Raw genomic sequence first — 24,685 nt, 5'->3', positions numbered from 1 at the left:
GAAGGGTAGATATACAGTCTGGTTTGGGTATTTTGTGGCAAAGCAATTAAGGAAGGAAGAGATAAATGCTGGGGAGTCGTCGGAGCAAAGAGCATATGGGTTACTATGGTCACGACTATGGAAAGCAGATACTTCAAATAAGATCAAAATTTTTCCTGGAGAGCTTGTCTTAATATTTTGCCCACACAGGACAATCTCATTCGAGGAAGAGTGGTGGAGATTGCGAGATGTTGTTTCTGTTAGAAAGAGCCCAAATCGGTTTTGCATGTGCTTTGGAGTTGTGGGGCGGCATAGGATGTTTGGGCTGGGAGTTTAGGTAAACTTCAAAAATCTAGTATTGAACATAATGATTTCTTGCAGCTGGTCACAGGTCTCATGGCAAAGCTTTCATCGGAGGAATGGAACCTGTTTTGGGTTATTTGTTGCCAAATATGGCATCAGAGGAACACGGTCATGCATGGTGGTGCATTCTAGCATCCTTCAAGGTCGGCCTAGCATGCAGTGGATTACTTGAGGGAGTATACGGATGCACAAGATCATTTGAGTGTGCTAGATCCGATTCATGTCCTAGCGCAACAGACATGGCAACCTCCACAGGGATTGTTATTGAAGCTGAACTTCGATGGTGCTTGTTTTGATGATGGAGCTGCATCGGGTTATGGGGCTGTGATTTGGAATGAAAAGGGCGAAGTCATGGCTGCTATAGCTGTGAAGGGCGGTGCTATGCGAGATAGTGAGGAAGTGGAAGTGTTGGCATGCCGTAAAGCGCTTGAGTTTGCCATTGATGCGGGCTTCACGGAGATTATTTTGGAAGGTGATAATGTTATGGTGATGAAGAAGATTTCTTAGGCTTAACCAGACCTCTCACGACTTGGTTTAATATATGAAGACATCTGGTGCTTGGATACGGGGTTTCAGCTCCATTTCAACTAATTGTGTTAGGTGCAGTGCAAATAGTGTTGCTCATGCTTTGGCTAGATTTGCTAGATTAATTGATAATGAAATTATTTGGATGGAGGAGGATCCTCCGCCAGTGGTGGATGCGTTGTATTTGGATTCTAGTTTTCTAAATTAATGAAAATTGATTGGTTTTGGCTTCAAAAAAAAAAAAAAAATGTAATCATCTTCCAACAAAGACAAAAACAAAATAATGTTTTTTATTTATTTAATATTGGGTTAGCTAGGATTTTATTTTTATTTTTAAGTTAGAGCATTCACAGTGGTGGTGCTAAATATTTTAGCTTTTAGTACCTCCAAAAACTACTTTATCTATTTTACCACCTCGCTTTACAATACATCCAATATCAAATGTTCTATTTTTTTTATCACTTCATTTAAAATAATATAAACAATTCATTAAAATAATAAGGAAGAGAGAGAATTAGAGTTTTTTAATTGAAGGAAGAGATATAATCTTAATAAAATATTGTATTTTATTTTTAACAATTTGCTACAGTCAACTGATATTTATACCAAGCTACTGTAGTCGCAAAAAATTTAGCTTTAGCTTCTTAAATAACACATTATTTTTTGTTCTTTGGTGGTGAAATAGTTTTTTGTTTAGCTAAAATACAATCATCATTGTGAATATTTTTATTGTTTTTGTTAAGTTTTTAGGTTGGATAATTGTTATTTGAATTAGGCTAGCTAGACTGATTGGAGAGAAGGGGGACCCAACTATAAAAATGAAATATAGAATGACTAAAAAAAAAAATATTTTGGACCCAGTGAGGGCTTGGGCCCTCACATGGGTCCGTCCCTAATTATAATATTAACCAAAAGTCAAAATTTCCTCAATTTTATTTCGAATAATGTTATAGTTACAAATTATTTTACAACATTTTTACAAACTGTTGATGTGTCCAACTCTTATTGGTTTTCATTTAGGGTCACCATTAACATCACTTTTTCATTCACCAATAACAACTCATCATATCAATAGTTTGAAAAATTTTCTGTAAAAAAGTTTGTATCTCTAGCATTACTCTTTTACAACATTTTTACACATTATTGTTATTATCAATTCTTGTTCTTATCTAGGCCGACAACTAATATATATATATTTTTTTTCATTTATCAATAACCACTCATTACATCAATAGTTTGTAGAAAAATTTATAAAATAGTTTATAATATAATCCAATGTTAGAGAGAGTTGAACTTTAACACATTAATTTGATCGCTAAATTAAAACCTCAATAATGATAGAATTGAGGGAGATTAAAGTGTAAGATACAAACTCTGGATGTAGTTTGATCCTCCCAGATTTTCATAGTTGTTTTGTTTCAAATTTTTCTAATAGTTTTTTGCAAAACTTTTCTTTCCCTCGTACACATAGGTAAGGTAATGCTTTAACACAGGTCTTAACCAAGAGAGCAAGGTTTATTTTCTCTTCCATTATTAATTTGAATGGGTCGTTTGATCCTCTGTATTTTCATAGTTGTTTTGTTTTGGATTTTTCTGCAATTAAATAATAAAAACAATCAATCTGTTTCTAAAAGAATAATAAATAAATAAATAAATAAAGATAGTAAAATGTATAAATCCCATCTCACGACATCACGGAAGAACTTATCTGATGATTATCTTAAACGTCAGCCTTGGGCTGGGAGGCCCTAAATATGATAAAGTATATGTATTACTTGTGATTATTAGTAAATAAGCGGCTGGCCCTTTGCCATGGCTGCACGTTACCACTGGACTTATATATAAGTTAAACCTTTTGCTTTTGGTGTTAAGTGATACGATAATTTGTTAATAACGACAACTTGTTTGTTTGATTAGTTGTATTTAGCATAATAAAATCAACATCACCCACCACCCATCACAAGTCAAACGCTATAATCAAAACTGTAAACGTCATTAATTAACGTAGTTGTCCCTTGACAGAACAAACCAAAATTCATAACAGTTGCATTTTTTCTTTTCTTTTCTTTTCATGATTCGATAGTAAGACGAGAGGCAATTTGAAGACTGGAGGTCTTGGTTGAACGCGTCAAAAGGTAGCAATTGAGGTAAAAAGCTCTTGAAACTTATTTACAACAATTATCAACAAAAATAGCATGATTTGTTTCCTGCTTATGATTTCTACTGCAAAAAATTGTACATGATTATAGGATTCAACAAACTCATTGAATACCTCATAACATAAGCATCTCGCAGTAAAAAAAAAACCCACATATGACATAGCCTCCTAAAAAGACTTAACACACAAGACTTTAAGAAGAACTTCATAACACAGTTGCTATTAACAAAAATAGCAAGATTTGTTTCCTGCTTATCATGTTCTAGTGAAATTCTACATATTATAGGATACATCAAACTTATTCATTCCCACATAACGATTAAAAAAACAAAAAACAAAAAACAAAACCCTCCTAGAAGTCTTATAACAAAGGAAATTAATGGAAAAAAGAAAAGAAAAAACATAGACAAGGGGCAAATTAACATTCAAAACTGATTGATGACAGCCATTCGAGTCGGACTAAGAAGGTGATAAGAGCCATAACGCTTAAAGCTACATCCTTGATGAATTTCATGGCAATCTTCCATTTCCAACAAGACCTTGCAAAAGATATCAACGTTGCATGGAAGGACAAGTGGACCTTGGTTATCATAACCATATTCTGACTCTGCTTCTTCAAGTAGCATCTTGAATAGAGGGTGGTTCGCATATTCAGTTTTGATCACAAACTTCTGTTTTTGAGGTCCAACATAGACCGAGAAGCAACCTTCAGGAGTGACTCTGCGTTTTCTTGCTCGTTTTTCTTCTTCCAGCTCCAAGGTGCCCTTATTGGAAGACCACGATTTGCTTTTCAATGTCAGGGCATGTACTGTTCCTGATGATTTGCTCTTACTGCCTCGTCCGATGGACTTGCATCGCTCCCATGTCTGGATGATCAGCCCCTTCTTCTTCTTTTCGTAAATCACATCCATTTTCATTGGTACAAAAAGTTACCAGAACAGTAGCTAATTGTATATAGAATAGTAAGGAAATAACAGATATAGGTTAAAGCAAAGGAAAATATATGGACTCAAAACTCACACAACAGAGTCCAAATCACTGGTCAAGTCATGAACAAAGACTACGAGGAAGGAAAATTCTTTGAAAGTATTGGCTTTACGCGTTAATTAACCTCTGTCATAGACCAAATGAATCAAGACCTTGACCCTTGGCCTCATTGTGTTACTCATACCTTTCAATTTGGAAAATTTGAAATCATTCACAATAAGAGAATCCAAGAAAAAAAAGTTGTACACAAAAATTCACCAAACATAAATTGATAGTGAGCCCATAAGGAATCAGGTTAAGGTCGTAGCCATTTGTGTGTTTCCAAGAACTGTAGAATCAAGAAAAGGGTAAGAAGGGAAATGATATGAACCAGAAGTGACTCACAGGATATGCCCTCACTTATGTCTTCTTCTTTTTTTTGAGGATATCTCACTATGGAGATCAATGATACTACTAGCTTTCATATATAAAACCCAAATGGGATTAAAATATTCTCAAGATATAGCCTGCTTGTCAACGCTGGCTAGAGCTCCTATATTTATCTACATAAAAATTATCTAATTTTTTTTACTTACAGCGACATGGAGAGGCTAGTTTCTGTGAATGGAGAAACTAATGGAAGTGGACAAACATATTTCAATCTTATTGCGACTACTTCTTTTCACTTTTGTCATTTCTCTTCTGGCTAAGGACAAAGGTTTATGAGAGGGAAACTTTGAATTTTTCTCTATTGCTGTCATGTCTAGAAGAAGTGAACAACATTATAAAGTAGTGAGACAATTTTTTTCCCCAATTGTTAATATAATTAATCTCATGTGATAACAATAATAATAAAAATTGTTACTGGTGGGCCAACCAACGGTGTTGCGTTAATTATAATAAATTATATTAACAATTATAAAATAATAAAAAAAAATTGTGAAAAATATTATACCCTAGCAACTGCTCTTAGAACAAGTAATTAGAGACCAGAAGCCAATTAGAAGAGCCTAGGTTTTTAATCCGCTAATTATATTGTATTATTGCAGAATATTCTGGTATATTATTATTCTCGATCATTATGGATCGGATTAGATTACACATAAACTTTTGATAGCGTCCACAGGATATAGCTGAAATTAAATTAACATGACACTAATTCATGAGGCCGCCAGCAATATTATTTGTCTTTTTCACAAGTTCAATGAGGCATTTGAGTACAAATTGAAGTGAAATTAAGGCAGTGATTCAGGTAATCAGTAAAGCAAAACTTCGTCGAATTTGACTTGGCAAAGTGGGGACCCTCTCTCTCCCTAATTTTTCCTTGGATAATGAAAGCTGGGGGCTAAGTCATTCCTTTTATTCATTTAACTATTGCCATAAGTCAATCCACAAAGTATTTGTGACTTCATTGATTTTTCCACAACGTATTTGTGACTTCGTGGATTTTTTTTATCTGCTTGGACACCAAAATGGACCTACACTCATTTCAATCATAGACTAAAAACAATATCAAAAAATCAATTGTACCATTTCCCTTGTGTGTGTCATCCCGAATAAATTTTGTAGCTATCTCTTTTATTTGTACATATCACGTTAGGATTTGAACTTGTGGTGCCCGTTCTATGGTGCTTGTTCTTTTATCATTACTTCAGAGACTTTATTAAGTATAAACTAAATGGAACCCACCCGCATCTCTGTCTCATAGTTAAATTAATGATACTATTTTTAACTAGGGATGTTGAGTAATTTGTTGTGTACAAGCCTTACAACTTGGATAAGCATTTTTTTGGTGAGATCATGCTTTGAAGGTTTGAGAAAACTAGGGATGGAAAAAAAAAAAAAATGTTTGACTACTATTTTGGTCCTTAACATTTATCCTATTTTAAAAATTGTTCTTATCTTTTCAAATGTGTAATTTTAGTTCTTAATCTTTAATCTTATATTAAAATAGTTATTGCCGTTAAGTGGTGGCTAGAAAATTCTAATATGAAAACAGTCAAATTAAAGTTTATATATATATATATATATATATATTTATATTTCTTAACCCATTTGACTGTCGTTTGTCTCTTCTCTTTTCCCACACTTTCCTGGCATCCAAATTGCAATTACTAAAATTAAAAAAAAAAAAAAATTATACTTTAAACTCAAAAATTAAAACACATAAAAATAAGATTGAAAAGAAAATTGCTTAAAATATACCTCATTTATTAAGCATTTAGTTTCCACTTCTCACCATCCTTCTCTTCTTTTTTTCCTGCACTTTCTTGATATCCAAACAACACTAACTTAAAAAAAATAATAGAAAAAAAAAGAAAAAAAAAAGAAAAAAAGAAGAGATGTCAAATACAAAAATTTAAACACAAAAAATAAGGTTAATTTAGATTATTTTGGAAACCTTCTCCCCAATAGCTAAGTTTGTGGTTATGAGGACTCCCCTAGCTACGATTGCTATCGTAATTGGTACTTCCTACAACTTGATGTCAACATTGCACTCTTGCATGATCACTCAGTAGAAGAGGTTTATATATATGAAGTTTCCTCTTGCTAGCTAGGAAGAGCCTAATCAATACTGTAAAGTCAAAAAATCACTAATGGCCTTAAACAGGCGTATAGAAAATGGTTTGCAAAACTATCATCTACAATTATCAATCAATTAGAGTCATGTCGTTTAATTGATTGACACATCTCTTAATGTTTCCAACAAATACATTCAAGTAGGGATGGCAATTTTTTGTTTTTTGGGGGGGGGGGGGGGTGGGGGTGGAGGCTAAATAATGGGATCTTCACCCCTACCTCGTAGAGTTTTGTCTTGTCTCATTTAAGGCAAAGGATGGGGCCTTCACCCCTTTCTAGCATGATGGGGTGAATTTCCTCGCCCCATCCCTACCCTTAGGGCCTTGCGAGACCTTGCCCTATTACACTTTTTTATATATAAAACATATTTCGTTAATATAAATATACTTGAAATTATAAATAAATTTATCATATCAAATCAAACTAATTTTTAATAAATAATGAATAATATTATTCACATTATTTTACAAGAAAATTTCACAACAAAAACAAGAAGTCTTAATATCCATGTATTTAAAATTTTAAATACTTAGTAATATAACCAAGCCTTTAACACTAATAGTCTAATACATAAAAACATTATCCAAACCCCTAAAACATAACAAAATACACATTGCCTAATTCTTCAAGGTGAAACAGGATGGGTGAAACAGGATGGGTGGGTCAAGACAAGGGTAGGCAAAACTGTCATTCTTACATTCAGAGTTTAAATCACTCACCCCAGCTATCAGAGAATCCAAATTAGATTCTAATTGCACTCCATTTTAATGCCAAATGTCATTTTAATTGCCTTATTATTTGATGCCAAGTGTCTCTATATATTAAATACACCTGTGTCCTTTCAATGTTACTTTAATTGTGTGTTAATTATATATGTATAATAACATGTAAATTCATGTATTTTGTTTTTTGTTTTGTTTTGTTTTGTTTTGTTTTTTTGTGAGAAACAAACACACACACACACACACACATAGAGGGAAGAGGGAAAGGGGTTCTAACACAAAGGCATACCACAATTCCACTCAAAAGTCATGTTAACTTTTAAGGGAGGGTGGGGCATAAAATATGAAAAGACTCAATTCAAATTTATTATACTTCTAGTAATACTATGAATGTGTACTATCATTACTTATTAAATAAAAATGTTATATGTGGATCCCTGCATATGTATGGGTTATAAGCTAGTTCATTTAATGGGGATTGTAGGATTTCTATTAAGGACAAAACTTAGGTGTTGTTTCTTAAGTTCCCCTTGAAGATTTTCCAATGTGATTGTACTTAACTAAAAATAATACACTTCCATTCTATGAGAAAAAAGTCATGTGACAAAATTTTAAGAGGGAAATCTAAGGAACAACACCTAAGTACTGTACTTTAGTTTTGCCCTTTCTATTAATCCATATTTTTTTGGAAAAATGCTAAAGTTATTATAATTTTACTACAAAAAGCTAAAAATTTGATGCATCACTGAATGTGATTAATTGGTGGTGCTTTAGTAGGATAATAAATAAGTATATGAATTACTTTTTATGGTTGGTGACACATCAATTTATAAACTTATGTAGTAAATTTGAAATATCTTTAATATCAATCAATTTTTTTTTTATATCTTTTTTTAAGTAGCCTAGTCCTAGGGCAGGCTTGGTAGACAACAAGATAATGCTTGTGAGAAAGAGAAAAAATAGGAAAAATCAAAATCAGTGGAATAAAATTACTTTAACCATAAGCTTTGTGTCCACATGTATTGAATTTATAATTTTATAAATATATACCACTAGGTTCCAAGATCATTGATTGAATGTTGTTATGTTGGTTGATTATATCACAAAAACATTTTATTATTATTATTTGGATGTGATAGAATTTAAACCTATGACATCCACCCCATGATGATTGTTCTTTATCATCAAGCCAAAACACCAAAACACCAAAACACCAACTAGTTTTTGATGTAAGTAAGGTTTGAACTATAATTTTGAATTCCGTTCTTTTCCCAAAAAGGACAGATTATTACGTACTGGTATGCAAACTGGAATAGTAACCCCCATGTTCCATCTCAGATAAAATTTTGGCCCATTTCAGCCTGTTTTAGGTGTTCTAGGTTGTTTTGGTGAATTTTGGATGAAATTCAAGGTTTGGCCAATATGTAGTTTAGCATCTAAGAGGAGGTGAGATGAACAAATGAGAAGATTGCCTATGAAGTTTAATTGCTAAACTAAGACAAGATGAAATGAAAAGGATGAGAAAATCGGCTAGTAGGAAGTTTTGGAACCAAGAGAAGGTGAAATGAAAAATGATGATCATGAGAGGATAGAGTTTGAGATAATACTCTGATATATGTTCTCTGATAATGAAAAAAAAAATAAAAGAAGACGAAGATGGGTGTTCGTTTGCCTTTAACTTTTTTGTTTAGCTTTTAGCTTTTATTTAAATCTCTTTTTTTGGCTCATTTTTCTAAAGTACAAAGTACAGAACAAAGTTTTTTCAAACTTCTCATATATCTTTTTTTTTTTTTTTTTTTTTTTTGTGAATTTTGAAAATCTAACCATTGAATTTTATGTTTCTTATGTTCTTAGCATGCATATCAAATTTCGTTCAAATTGGATATTATTTACTATTCAATCAATAAACTTATTTTTTATACACAATTTTAGATCATAAAAATTTGAAATTTTAACATTTATTTGATGAGATGACAATTGATCTTTGATTTTTTTAAAAATTTTACATGCACAAAAAATATAATAAGAATATGCAATCTAACGGTTAGATTTTCAAAATTCACACTCAATATAAAGATATATGAGGAGTTTGTAGAGTTTCTCTCTAAACTAATTTGGAGAGAAACTTTGCTCCAAAGTACAAGTATATATAATTCAATATACTTTCAACAAAAATCAATTAGTAAAAACTTGAAATAAACTGATGCCAAATGCAGGAGTGTCAAATAATTGGGAACAGAAAGTAATAAGTAGAAATGAAGATAAGGAGTCACGTGGGGAAGGTAGGCTTTTCAATGCTTAAGTTTTTTATTTATTTATTTTTAAATTTAGGAAAAAATGTTTAGGTTGAAGCGAAGCTTCTCGGAAGGTGCCTTATTTATAAATACCTTTTCAAGCTTTTTTTTTTTTTGGTTGAGAAAAGAACTATATATATATATATATATTTTTTTTTTTCTCGTATTATCATTCAGTGTGGAATCTCTCTCTCTCTCTCTCTCTCTCTCTCTATATATATATATATATATATATAGTTAAAGTTGAGAGAAAATATAATTAAATCCTAAATTGGAGTCTAATTTTGCACCACATGTCTCATCTAATTTTTAAATTTGTGTGTTAAGTGAATTATTAGGTGCAAAAATCAAAAAATCTAAATTCAATTATATTCTAAACTGAATTTTAATTGGAGTTCTATTTTGCACCACGTGTCTCATCTAATTTTTTAATATTTGTGACAAGTGAATTATTGGGTGCAAAAACTAAAGAGTCCAGATCCAATTAGATTTAAATCATACATACATACATACATACATACATACATATATATATATGCAATTTGTGATTGTTTTTAAATGTACGTACACGTGCATATGCACGGGGTTACACACCTCTCTCTCTCTCTCTCTCTCTATATATATATATATATATATATATTAATAGGCGAAACTTAGAGAAAGTTTAATTAGAATTTCAAATTAGAGTCCAATTTTATGCCATGTGTCCTAAATTATTTATTTTTTAAGAGTTTTATTTCATAATTTTAGAATTAAATGTGGGATCACATCATAAATATTTATCCAAATAAGTTATTGAGTACAAAAATTAAAGAGTTTAGAATAAATAAATCGTAAAAAAAGAAAAAGAAAAGTGCTTTGCAATAACAAAAATTAAGAGGTAATAAAAGAAATAAACATGGACAGTTTACATTTTATACCTAATAATATTCTTACGAGGTTTTTTAAAGAGTTAACAAAATATAAGAATGACTATCAATAGTGTAAGGACACGATTTGGTGACGAACCTAATAGTATTGGGTTCACACGTAAAAGGCCCAGACAATACAATTTTTAGAGCGTGGGTGTAAAGAACTAGGTTAACTATAGTACTTCCCTCCAAGATTTCCCTTAAACCTATTTCAGGTACAAGGTCGGTCTCACAAATATTTTTCTTCTGTGAATCCTACCACTTTCCTTTCTTACTTTCTTCTCTCTTCTTTTTCTCTGTTTCTTCGTCCTTCTCTTTTTCTCCTTTCTTTCCCGATCCGATCTCCTGTTTCAGGTTCTTCTTTTAGTTTATATACTTCCCTTTGCGCTTCATCCTTGCCGCACACGTGTAGGTTGGGTTCAGAGGATTTCTTTCTGTCCCATCTGGCACCTCCTGGAACTTCCTATGGGCAGCTGTAAGGCTGCCTTCCCACTATTCAGGTATCACCTCCACATTAATGCGGCCAGAGAGTTGGTTGAGAGGTCATTAATGCGGAGGTATCTGTAGCTTTAGATATTTGTTTGCCTTATCTCTTTCACTTTTAGTCGGCTACTCTACCCTTTGAGATGACCGAATTCGGAGCTCTGATCGTAATGAGCCCACGTCTTGATCGTCCTCGGAAACGATCGTCCTCGGACGAGTTATGCCGAGGACCAGGGTATCCTCGGACGGATATACGATCTCTGATGGGCCGCTGGCCCAACAGTCTTGACCCCATTCTGAACCCTAGGGGCCCATCAATCGAACGGTCCCCACAAATAGTATTTAAATTATATATATAGGAATTATAATATGTATCTTATTATATATCTTTAAGTATATTATATATATACATATGGTGAAAAGCTAGTTAGTATATATAATATGTAAGGACATATACATAATCTGTGCAATGTAACCAATTAACAACAACCAATCTCCTTCTCAAAAAAAAAAAAAAAAAAAAAAAACCAATCGATTCCCTTCGTTAGAATTTTTGTTTATTATATTATCAATTTAAAAATATTAACTCAATAATAAAAATATATATTATAGCAATCCCAAAATATTACTTTGGTATTAAAATATTTTATTCAAATGGCCAAACCGAAATGATTATCGAAATAAAATTCAAATTCAAAATATTGATTCAAACCTCAAATCTATTGCTTAATGCCTAAAAAATTTATCAATTGAGCTAATGGAACCATCTATTACATAATCACTCTATTACATATTGCAGTCATATAAGTAATTCTCTTCTTATTTGTAATAAATTAATAATAAAGTACGTACTGCGTTGGTCATTGCTGACACAATGCTTGCCACATTATGGAGAATGTTCAAATATAGTACTCCTATAAGATTTAAATACTTTAATTATTATTATTATTTTTGGTTAAAAACTTAAATACTTTAATTATTTTAAACTTCAAACCTGAACAGAATATTAGAAAACACTTTCATTATTTTGAAACATAGGTAGCGTTGCGAGGGTAGACCCATAAAATACCCTTAGCTAGGTATGATTGGTTTTCATATTTGTCGAAGAAACTGATAGCAAACGTCATATGGCCGGTGAAATGAAAGTCAAAGCTTTATAAAACTGATATTTAATCTTATTTCTTAATCAAGCTTTTTTAAATAGACTTAATCCAACTATGAGTCTTTATCAACCATAAAAGAATATATATATATATATATATATATATATATATGCGAAGGCACTACCTAATAAATTCAACTTGTAAAATATCTTATTTTTTAATAAAAGATTTGAAATTTAAACTCTACTTAGATAAATATAAGTAGAGTGTGGAAATTTAAAAAAGAGAAGATAAATATAAATTTATTTGTAATTATATTTATCTTCTCTTTTTTGTGTGTGGAAATTCTCTTATTTTAGAAATGATATATTTTTATTGTTTTAAACCTATTTGATTTAAAACTAAGCATAAAAATTCTATAAATTTCTTATAGATTAGAGGAAAAAAAATTCTTCTAGTCTTACAGATTTGGTTCTTAAAATTAACAGAGGAAGAAGAATTTGTTGAAGGCAGAATGTTTAGTTCATATGAATTAATTTTTGTGGATGAAACAAATTATTTTGACAGAGTCTGACTGATCATATGGTATGATAGAACAAAATAACTAAAGGTACACACAATGTTGATCCTTGCATTAGGCTTTGCCTTTTTTGGGGCTTGGTGCCTACCAGGTCCATAATTAACTGAATTTGGACATACTTTGGTTAGGTACAAGGCTTGACTGATTGGTTAGTTAGAAGATTAGTGGAAGTGCGACTAAGAAGTGTGTAATACCTATCAAAAAAAGAAGTGTGTAATGATTAATAAAGCTTTGAGCCATAGTAGATGGGCCTGCCTTTTTGCAAAGTAGTTTTGTGATTTTGTTAAATTGTCATCAAGAGTAACTCCAAATTCTCTCACAAGGAATAAAAGATATTGTTGAGCATATATATATATATATATATAATATAATATAATATTAAAGTTCGAATATCAAAACTGGTAAATGCATATTTTGATAACACCTATTCTTTTCTCTAAACATCTTACTATGACATATAGCAGCTTCCTACATTTAATTAGTACTATATGAACATAAAAAGCCACATGTCAAATATTTTGACATGTGTCAATAATAAATAGAAAGAAAATGGCTTCAAATGTTCACACACACATATAAAGCCACTATTAATGATTCTCAAAAAAAAAAAAAAGCCACTATTAATTCCTCGAAAACGCACACAAGGGAAACAAATCCACAAGACTCTTTCTAAAAAAAATGAGAAAACTCCACAAAACTCTAATTTTATACAATATATAATTGTGGAAGTAGAACAGTCACATATAGTCATTTACAACAATTTGAAACAATGAAATTATAATAGTCACATGTAACGGAGAGAACAAAAATGACCCTATATATGATGGTTTCTCTTCCCACTTCGTGTAACCTTTTAACTTCCTTTGAGTTATCTTGCACAAATTCCTTTCCATCTCTCATTGCCTAACAAAATACTAAAATGTGAGAAACGTGTGCGTCATCTGGTTGGGGTTGTTGTATATATAAGTATATACATGGATGAGTTGCAATAATGATATAAGGTTGGAGAGTATTTATTTGTAAAATGAATAAAGTAAAAATTCGAATTCTGGAATTTTCTTCGTGAAAATTCAAGTTCCAAGAATTTTGATTAGTCGAGACTTCTGTTCGATCAATCAAAATGTTGAAGGAAATAATCCTGGAGTTTTTGCAAGATTCGATCGGTATTCGATTCCTGGTTGATCAATCGAAAAAGAGCATTCGATCAATCGAAAGTAACTCTCTATCAATCGAAAATTGCAGAACGAAATTTTCTACAGAATCTTCAAGTGATTGTTCTGAAAGTTTGAGAACGTTTCAAGCCTTGTGAACAGTTTTAATGAAAATTTTAACTTTTCATACGTACCTTTTGAAGGGTTATGACCCTATGGGTATAAATATAGTATTGTGTTCATTTGAAATAGTAAGTTACAAAGAAACACAAGAAATCTTGTGGGTATTCTTCAAAATTGCTATTTGTAGAACCCAATAAACTTGATTGTATCCTAGGGACAAATTTGTAAAAACCCTTTAGCAACTTGTGTATGAGGAAAATATTTTCTAAAGATAACATTCAATTGTGTCTCCAAGTCAATGACCATTTACTTGAAGTGTTCATCTTCTTCTTTCTCTACTACTCCTTGATTTGGTAAAATCCCCAACAGGGGTAGTGTGGGAAGTGCCTACTTAAAGGGAAGCAGACGTGCCTATGTGATGTTCCATCGAGAAATCTGATATGGCAATGAACACAGTCTATATTGCTGCCCCCAAGTGGTGCCACTGCGAGCCATACATTGATATGTTTCCTAAGTGTGATATTAGTATATTACAATGCATATGCAAATAAATGTAAAGAATTTTTGTTTATTGCTGTTGTGAGTTTTAAATGTTTTAGAGACTTTTTAGTTTGAGGAAGTGTAATAGAATTTATAATACTTCCATGCTATCAAGATTTGACATCTGAAAGTAATTGTTAGAGATATGGAACTGTGGATGCCATATGCTGTTAAGTACCATTTTTGTGATAGGGATTGCCCTCCACATTTAAAATGTTTGTATATGACTAATACAATTTTGTTATATTAGTTTTGATTAATAAGTTGTGATTGTAGTAGGAAGCTACGATGTAGGACCAATAAATGTCATTTGTGTGGTCCCATTTTTGTGAATAAGAGATGGTGCTCTGGAGAGTTTGTGGAGATCTTTCCATGAATTATGAATTTAGAAGTATCCTTTTGGATATACATCACTATCAGTTTTTTAAAAATCTTCCCCTCTCTCCTCACGTGTGTGTTAAAATACTTAGTATTCTTTAAAAAAAAAAAAAAAAATTATAGAATTAGAACAGTCACTCTTTTGCTTTTCTCAATGCAAATCATGGAGCATAACTATGATAATGTCTATAAAACGCGGCTTTAGGTAGTCTAGAGCCGCATTTTAAAAATGTGGCCACAGTTAAGGAAAAAAAAATGGTTTGCCAAAAAAAATTAAATACGAAAGGTCCTATAGCCACATGTTTTAAATGCAGCCATAGCTCCACTGTTAAAAATGCAGCTACAGCTAAAAAAAAGGCGGTTTCAGAACCCTTCTATGACCCCGCATTTAAAATGCGACTTTTGTTTTTCCTTTAAGCCATGTTTTTTAAAAACGCGGCTTTAGTCTATTTGGGTCTGCATTTTTACAAATGCGGCCTAATACCCCTGCGTTTTGTAGTGATGATTGTCTTTAGAATCTTGTCAAACATTCACGAAAGTGAAACTTGAAGATGACGTCCAGTGAGGCTATTGTGGATGCAAGTTCAATTTTGCCATTCTTATTTAGGTAAATATAATGCTTCAAGGTATTTTCTAGCCTAATTGTGCTAAATCATAATTCAATATATAATTAGATAAATGGAATTTTCCCATTGTGACCAAAAAAAAAAAAACTTATATTATTGTAAAAATCCAAATGACTTTCATTGGAAGGAAGAATGACACTTTCTATACAACAGAAAACGTGTTCAACCGAAAAAATTTACATAATGTAATAGCAATTTCAAATTATACATGTATATGTATTATGTATTTTTTATTTATTTAATATCTCTTTACTTTGAATTTTTGCAAAGTAAATGATCTTTTCTTGGTTTCTATTTCTTCATTGCTCTCTGATTAATGGTGTTGGTGCAAACACAATAATAATGGAAATAACACAATAAGAAACTGAATAGTACTTCTAAATATTATTAATTCAATGAGAAAAATTACACAATACTATTTGGACTGAGGCGCGGCACTCGCTCTCTTTAAGGAGATTCAAGTCCTTGGTTGGCTAAACTTTGTAACCGGTGCAGACCTTCTCTGACTTGTCTCCCCCAGGATACAACAGCCCAACAAATGTTGTATGGTTAGAACAACTTCTGCACAAAGTGTTCAAGTCCAAAGCTCTACCAGAAGAATACTTTTCTTTGGCCCGAAATCTCTCAAATATTTAGGAATATTATTGAATTCACTCTCTCACACAATACTCTTTGCTTTTTATTATTTTCTTCATTCACTCTTGATATGAAATTAGTCCATAGCATAGCCGTATATATAGTCTTCCAACCCTTCACATAACCTACATGTTATTTATTAATTTAGAAAACTTCTCTTAATTTATTTAATCTAACTTACATACAAGTAACTCTTTCTTTAACAACTCTTTCTTTAACAACTTTTATTATAACTTATCTCTTTATTCATCTTCAGTTATTTTGAGTTTTAACATATTTAATTTAAAATGTACTAACATTCCCCCACTCATTTTGATATTAAATTTGGAAAATGAGAGATTACCGGGCAAAGAGGGATTATTATGCATCATGAAGGTGTGCTCTGCATTGAACCTTCACTTAGTGAAACAACAATCTCTACTCCATAGTCAGTAGTGGTCTTCGACTTGAACTATGACTGCTTAAGGGAAATAAAGTATTGATGCTCACACATAATGATCCAGGTGTTGACATGAGCTTTTATAACTAGCACTTTACGGCCGTGTGCTGATCCCAGTTTCATGAGTGTATTTGAGATTAAGTCCAAATCTCATAGAGAACGGCCCCACCCCCACACTCACATAGGTGAAATTTTGTCAAGGGTGCTCCTGTAATTCTGACACCCCACTCATATGAGCTACAAATTTCATTAAGAGTTTTTTTACTCAACCTCTCCACATTACAGGATAAATGCACTTACATCATAGGGATCAACAATTAAAAAATTATTTATAAAATAAATAATTAAAAAAATGAATAGTACATTTCTTACGACCATCGTATGATTCGTTTTTCCCATTGAACCCAATTCTCAAGATCTTTGGTCCTTGGGTTGGGTATCCTCATACATGGCTCATGATTCTATGGACTTTAGTCCCATCCCCCTTGATGTATTCCAGACTCTATCTTTTGCCAAGGCCTTGGTAAATGGATCTGCAAGATTATCATTAGATTTAATATAATCCACAGTTATGATGCCACTACTCAAAAAAGATCGCATGGTACTGTGCTTTCTTCTTATAGGTCTGGATTTACCATTGTAGTAACGGTTTTTAACTCTACCAATTGCGACAGTGCTATCACAATGAATTAATATAGGTGGAATTGGCTTTTTCCAAAGTGGAATTTCATATAATAAATCTCTAAGCCAATTTGCCTCTTCACTAGTTGAAGCTAATGCTATTAATTCAGCTTCCATTGTTGAATTAGCAATTATTGTTTGTTTTTTAGATTTCCAACAAATAGCACCACTACCTAAGGTAAAAATATAACCAGTGGTAGAGAGAGAATCACCTGACAAAGTATTCCAATCGGCATCACTAAAAGCTTCAATCACAGCAGGGTACTTTTTATAAAATATGCCATAGTTTTTGGTACCAATTAAATATCTCATGACTCGCTCAATAGCTAGCCAATGATCTTTACTAGGCTTGCTAGTAAATCTACTAAGCACTCCTACTGCATATGCAATGTCAGGTTTAGTACAATCAGTAGCATAACGCAAACTACCAATGATACTAGCATAATCCTTTTGATTAAAAATCTCATCATCATTATTCACAGGAAATAAATGAATACTGGAATCAAAAGGAGTAGCTACACTTTTGTGATCATGAAAATTATATTTTCTCAATATTTTCTCAACATAATGTGATTGATCAAGATATATTCCATCACATGTTTTTTGTAATTTTCATGCCCAAAATAAAATTAGCCTCACCAAGATCTTTCATATCAAAATGGCTTTTAAGCATATTTTTTGTTTCATTTATAACATGCATATTTGAGCCAAAAATCAACATATCATCCACATAGAGGCTAATAATAACATGTAGATTATTCCATGATTTAGAATAAATACATTTATCACATTCATTTGATTTATAACCATTCTCAATCATGCAGGAATCAAACCTTTCATGCCACTGCTTAGGTGCTTGTTTTAAGCCATATAGGGATTTAGTTAGCTTACATACCTTGCTTTCTTGTCCAGGCTCTACAAAGCCTTCGGGTTGGTCCATATAAATCTCTTCCTCTAGGTCCCCATTTAGAAAAGCAGTTTTTACATCCATTTGATGAATTTTCAAATAAAAAATTGCAGCAATAGCAATTAACAATCTAATAGATGTAATTCTTGTTACCGGAGAAAATGTATCAAAGAAATCAAGATCAACATTTTGTTTAAAGCCTATTGCAACAAGTCTAGCTTTAAACTTATCCATTGATCTATTCGGTTTCAATTTTTTTCTAAGGACCCATTTACAACCTATGGTCTTACAACTCGGTGGAAGATCTACTAATTTCCAAGTTCTATTAGAAATTAGAGATTCCATCTCATCATTTACAACCTCTTTCCAAAATATAGCATTAGGTGATGTTAAAGCCTCTTTTAAATTTTGGGGATTTTCCTCAATGTTAAAAACATAATAATCAGGACCAAAATCCTTTTCAACTCTAGCTCTTTTACTTCTTCTAGGTTCCATTTCAAAATTTTCTTGATTTTGTAAATGTGATGTAGAAGAACTAGGTTGTGACAAAATATTTTCTTCACCCCCACTATTTTTCAATTTAAAAGGAAATTTTTCTTCATGAAAAATTGCATCACCAGATTTAAAAATTATTTTGTTTTCAAGATCAAAAAGTCTATAGGCTGCACTATTAATCGCATAACCAAGAAAAGCACAAGTAGTAGCTCTTATACCTAATTTAGGTATTTTAGGGTTAGTAAGCCTTACATAAGCAAGACAACCCCATACTCTCAAATATTCCAAATTTGGCTTATGTCCTTTCCACATCTCAAAAGGTGTGGTGTGTGACTTTTTATGTGGCACTCTATTCAAAACATGACATGCAGTTAAAATAGCTTTACCCCAAAAATGTAAAGGTACACCAGATTCAATTAACATGGCATTTGTTAACTCAATTAAAGTTCTATTTTTTCTTTCAGCCACACCATTAGAAGCAGGTGAATATGGTGTAGTAGTTTCATGGATAATTCCCAAAGACTGAACAAATGAGTTGAATGCACTTGATTCATACTCACGGCCTCTATCACTTCTTATTCTTTTTTTTTTTTTTCTACCGAATTGATTTTCAACTTCTTTTAAAAAATCTTGAAATTTTTCAAAAGCATCACTTTTTTTTTTTCAATAAATAAATAGCTGTATATTTTGAGAAATCATCAATAAAAGTGATAATATATCTATTTCCTCCACGAGTTAAAATTCCCTCAAATTCACATAAATCGGAATGAATTAACTCAAGAAATTCGATATTTCTTACAACATTTTTATGAGGCCTTTTTGTAATCTTAGCTTGACTACAAGTTTCACATTTTTCAAAATCTTTTGACAGTCTTGAAATTAATCATAAACTACTTATGATTCTCACATATCTACTATTTATATGACACAAACGAGCATGCCAAAAATTAATAGAAGAAAGCGTATAAACTGAACTAGTGGATGCTTTATTATTCTCAACATTCAATTTAAACATTCCATCACAAGCATAACCCTTGCCCACAAATAATCCCTTTTTAGTGATTACATAATTATCAGATTCCATAGTTTACTTGAAGCCAGCCTTGTTAAGCAAAAAACTTGACATCAAATTCTTCCTCATGGATGGAGTGTAAAGAACATCTTTCAATATTAGCACACGTCCAGAAGTGAATTTCAATTCAACCTCACCACTCCTAAGAACCTTGGTTTTGCTAGAATCACCAAGTATAACAGTTTTTTCTTCTTCAAAAGGAGTGTACAATTTGAACCAATTCTTGTCATAGCAGACGTGCCTATTAGCACCAGAATTTGCCCATCACCCTTCAACATATTGCACCATATTGATGTCTGTAATCATAGCCACTAAAGGTTCTTCGGTTACGTTAGCCTGCGGGACAGATTCACGTTTCCGAAATTTGCAAAATCGAGCAATATGCCCACTCTTGCCACAAACAAAACAGGATCTATTAAATTGATCTTGTGAAGGGGGTCCTTGGTTCTTATTGTAATTTTTATTTGGGTTTCCCCTTCCTTGAGGTCTATTATTATTTTTAAAGGCTCTTTTTTTAGGCTTCAATTGAATATTTCTAGGAAAATGATTTTTGGGCATATTATTATTGGATGAAATAAGGTTTACCTTTGTGGTGGAATTACCATTACTTTTTTGTGTCATGAGTGCATCTTGTCCTCTAGCCTCCTCCTCCACACGGATGCGTGTGATCAAAGTCTCTAAGGATGTCTCCTTTTGTTTGTGCCGCAAAGTCTTTTGGAACTCCCTCCAAGATTGTGGTAGTTTATCAATTATGCCAGCTACCACCAAATTGTCTCCAATCTTTATGCCTTTGGATCTCAATTCTGCTACAATCATTTGGAAGTCTTTTGCTTGATCCACCACCGATTTTCCATCCACCATTTGGTAACGGAAAAATCTACTAGTAACATACTTCTTTGCACCAGCCTCCTCGGTATCATACTTGCTTTGTAAAGCTTTCCAAATTTTCTTGGCAGAATTGTAAGTTGTATCATAATAATCATAGAAATGATCGGCAAGACAATTCAATAGATAAGAGCGACAATTATATTCATCTTTTGTATACTTATCTATTTTTTCTTGATGGAGAATATATTCTTCCTCACTCATCTCATCGGTAGAAACTTTTGATGGATTCTTGTCAGTGAGGATGTAGGCGACTTTGAGAAGGCTCAAGTAGAAGAGGACCTTTCCTTTCCATCTCTTAAAGTGGGCTCCCTTAAAGCAAAAGGGCTTGTTGAGATCTCCGACAGGCTCATTTGGTTTCTCTTGTGTAGGCTCCATGTGTTGAATCTCCTTAAAATTGTTGGTGCAAACACAATAATAATGGAAATAACACAATGAGAAACTGAATAGTACTTCTGAATATTATTAATTCAATGAGAAAAATTACACAACACTATTTGGACTGAGGCGCGACACTCGCTCTCTTTAAGGAGATTCAAGCCCTTGGTTGGCTAAACTTTGTAACCGGTGCAGACCTTCTCTGACTTGTTTCCCCCAGGATACAACATCCCAACAAATGTTGTATGGCTAGAACAACTTCTGCACAAAGTGTTCAAGCCCAAAGCTCCACCAGAAGAACACTTTTCTTTGGCCCGAAATCTCTCAAGTATTTAGGAATATTATTGAATTCACTCTCTCACACAATACTCTTTGCTTTTTATTATTTTCTTCATTCACTCTTGATATGAAATTAGTCCATAGCATAGCCGTATATATAGTCTTCCAACCCTTCACATAACCTACATGTTATTTATTAATTTAGAAAACTTCTCTTAATTTATTTAATCTAACTTACATACAAGTAACTCTTTCTTTAACAACTCTTTTTTTAACAACTTTTATTATAACTCATCTCTTTATTCATCTTCAGTTATTTTGAGTTTTAACATATTTAATTTAAAATGTACTAACAAATGGCTTAATAAACTGTACAAAAATAATATTTATTTTCTATTTTTTTGTTGACATATCTACTTATAAAGAGTAATTTATTGTTGAAGGGTTTCTCTAATTTTATGCAAGCGGATAACTAAAGAGAGTTTGAAAATTTTCAATGACTGGTTGAAGGGATCTTATCATTTATTGGGTAATGCCTATTGTACGAAACACAATTTGTATTTTCATATAAGTAATAGTTGTATTAAACTATTATTGAGTTTCTTTAAATTGAATTTATGTTGTATATGGAAAATAAAAAATATTTTTAAATTATTTGCTTTCAATATATTGCTTATTTCATATTTTATATTGTATAATAGAAATCATATACATACATGTTGATGCTCCACCCAAAAAAAAGTTATATTCACAACAAACATGTGATTATTGTCCATAACAATAACTATAAAAATAAAAATCTTCAATTTTATAAATTTATGTTCTTATGAAAAACAGTCGTGCGAAGCACGAGTAAATCACTAGTGTGAGTGTGTGTATATACATACATAAATATATACATAGATACACACGTGTATATATATATATATATATATATTCAAATCTTTTCCCATTTCTCAAGGCTTGGAAGATCCATATGTTTCTATAACTGTCTCTAGTGTTCAAGTTCAACCATTTTTTGGTCATTTCCTTGAATTCTCATTAAACCATTGAACTCTGCGACTAAATTCAGATGTGCGATTCATTTAACTCTCTCTCTCTCTCTCTCTCTCTTTAGGTTAGGAGTTTTGGTAAGGTATCGGGTTAGGGGTTTTGGTGAGGGTAGTTTTTTTTTTTTTTTTTTTTTTTTTTCCTTTTCTAATATGGGGTGGGACAACGTCATTTGCTCCATTTTTAATTCTTTTTTTTTTTAATTTATAAATAAATAATAAAATATGAAAAAGACTAGAAAACGTTGTTTTGGGGTGGGGTGGGGTGGGGGGGAAACGGCAGTGCTAGACGAAGCTCTAATAAAAAACTGAATAAAAAACTGAACTGAAGAGTCTTGAAATTTAAAGGACTAAAATAAATTTTGGTAAAACTTAGATGATAAAATTTGCACTTTATCCTAAGTGTCTTCCAAAGGTTCTGGCTTTTAGTTGGGGATTTGGTCAAAAGGGAAGTGAAAGAGATATTTACAAACCAAAAAGTACTTGAATATTTGAACCAAACCTTGATAGCTTTGTTACCAAAGCAGATAGGCCCTGAATCGGTGAGCCATTACAGACCCATAAGTCTTTGTAACACGATCTACAAGATTGTCTCAAAGATTCTTGTCCTCATATTGAAACCCCTTCTCCTGTCCTTAATTTCGCCCATGCAATCGGCTTTCCTGGTTGGAAGAAGAGGCTCAGATAATGTCATTATTGCACAAGAACTTATCTACTCCTTAAAGAATAGAAGAGGGAGAGATGGGTTAATGGTGGTGAAAATTGACCTCGAAAAGGCTTACAACAGATTGAAGTGGACCTTCATTAAAATGGCCTTCGGTCATTTTGGTTTTCCTCCCAACATTGTCAATCTGATTATGAGTTATGTCTTATCTACATCAACAACAATTTTGTTCAATGGGAATAAGTTGGACTCCTTCCATCCCTTGAGAGGAATTAGGAAAGGAGACTCCATATCCCTGTACTTGTTTTTGTTGTGTATGGAGTTTTTTGGGAGCACATATCTTTGTCTTGTGTGAAGAGAGGAGATGGGATAAGGTGAAGGCTTCTAAAAATGGACCAAGCTTCTCTCATGTTTTTTATGCGGATGATTTGATGCTGTTTGCCAAAGCGAACTCCAAGAACTATGATGCAATCTTAGAGGTGCTTGACAATTTTTGCAACATGGCTGGTCAAAAAGTAAATTTAAACAAGTCTCGGGTCTACTTTTCTCCCAATGTGACTAGAAGGAAGGAGAGAACAATTTGCAGAAAGCTAGGGATGGTTGCAACTCAGAATTTGGGAAGATATTTGGGGTTCCCTCTGCTACATCAAGGGAGGAATGGTGATGCTTTTAATTTTGTAATTGAAAAGATCCAAAATAAGTTGGCTAGTTGGAAATCTAAGCTCTTGTCTAAAGCCGGGAAGTTAGTGTTAATAAAATCAGCTCCTTCTCCTATAGCTGATTACTACATACAGTGTCATGCCTTGCCTATAAAAGTGTGCAACGCCATCGAAAAATTAATTAGGGACTTTCTATGGGGGATGACAGAGGAAAAAAGGAAACTCCACATGGTAAACTGGCACACTATAACCTTGCCTAAGGATTGGGGAGGGTTGGGTTTGTACCAAATGAGATATAGGAACCAAGCACTACTTGCCAAATTATGTTGGAGATTGGCAAATGAGAATGATTCCCTTTGGACAAAAATGCTATCTAAGAAATACCTAACCCCCAATAGGTTGACTGAGGAAAGAAGGAACCGGCCTTGTTTAAAAATCTGGGCAGCATGCAAGGTTGGGGGCCTTGTGTATGTAAGGTGCCTAAAATGGATCATTAGCAATGGGGAGTTTGTGAACTTGTGGTAGGACTTCTGGCTCCCCACGGGGCACCCTTCAAAGCCTTATTCGAGGCCCTCTTGCGAGGGAAGAAGAATACTTGATAGTCCAACAATGCCACAATGCCTCTCTTGGTTGGAACCTGCATAATATTTCTTTTGATCTCCCTAGCGATCTACTTGAAGCCATTAAGGCCACTACCTTCTCAAGCAATCCAAATACAAAAGACTCTCTAGCCTGGGCTTTTTCTAAAGATGGCTAGTTCTCGCTTAAGTCAGCCTATCTTTTAGTAAAAGGTTCAAACCCTTTGAACTCGGTGACTGATTCTATGTCATGGGTGTGGAACATAGATGCCCCTCCGAGAATTCTTTTTTTTTTTTTCTCTGGCATTGTCTCCATAAAAGCATCCCCACATGCGAAGTCTTGGGTTCAAGGGGTTTAAACCTTAGTCCTACCACACATGTACTGAAGGAAGTGAATCTATACACCATATGCTCTGAAGCTGCAAAATTTCATTTGAGCTTTGGCAGAAATTAGAGTTTCCCCTTTGTCTCAAGGATTGTT

The 24,685-nt window shown here is 32.7% G+C and overlaps 1 protein-coding gene across 1 annotated transcript; it reads right to left on the bottom strand.

Moving 5' to 3' along the window:
• Positions 1–3,217: 3,217 nt before the first annotated feature.
• On the bottom strand, positions 3,218–4,535 carry LOC115982037 (auxin-responsive protein SAUR36-like). The gene has a single exon (XM_031104512.1). The coding sequence runs from the start codon at positions 3,940–3,942 to the stop codon at positions 3,451–3,453; it is 492 nt and encodes a 163-aa protein (XP_030960372.1). The 5' UTR covers positions 3,943–4,535; the 3' UTR covers positions 3,218–3,450.
• Between the last annotated feature and the right edge of the window lie 20,150 nt (positions 4,536–24,685).

The sequence above is a fragment of the Quercus lobata genome, chromosome 3 (genome assembly GCF_001633185.2).
Source record: "Quercus lobata isolate SW786 chromosome 3, ValleyOak3.0 Primary Assembly, whole genome shotgun sequence".
NCBI lineage: Eukaryota > Viridiplantae > Streptophyta > Magnoliopsida > Fagales > Fagaceae > Quercus > Quercus lobata.
The sequence above is the reverse complement of the archived record's forward strand: the minus strand, read 5'-3'. Positions and strand labels throughout refer to the sequence as shown.

What these genes read in the sequence shown, in the direction of transcription:
- LOC115982037 (XM_031104512.1), bottom strand. Translation starts at nt 3,942, where the DNA reads ATGAAAATGGATGTGATTTACGAAAAGAAGAAGAAGGGGCTGATCATC.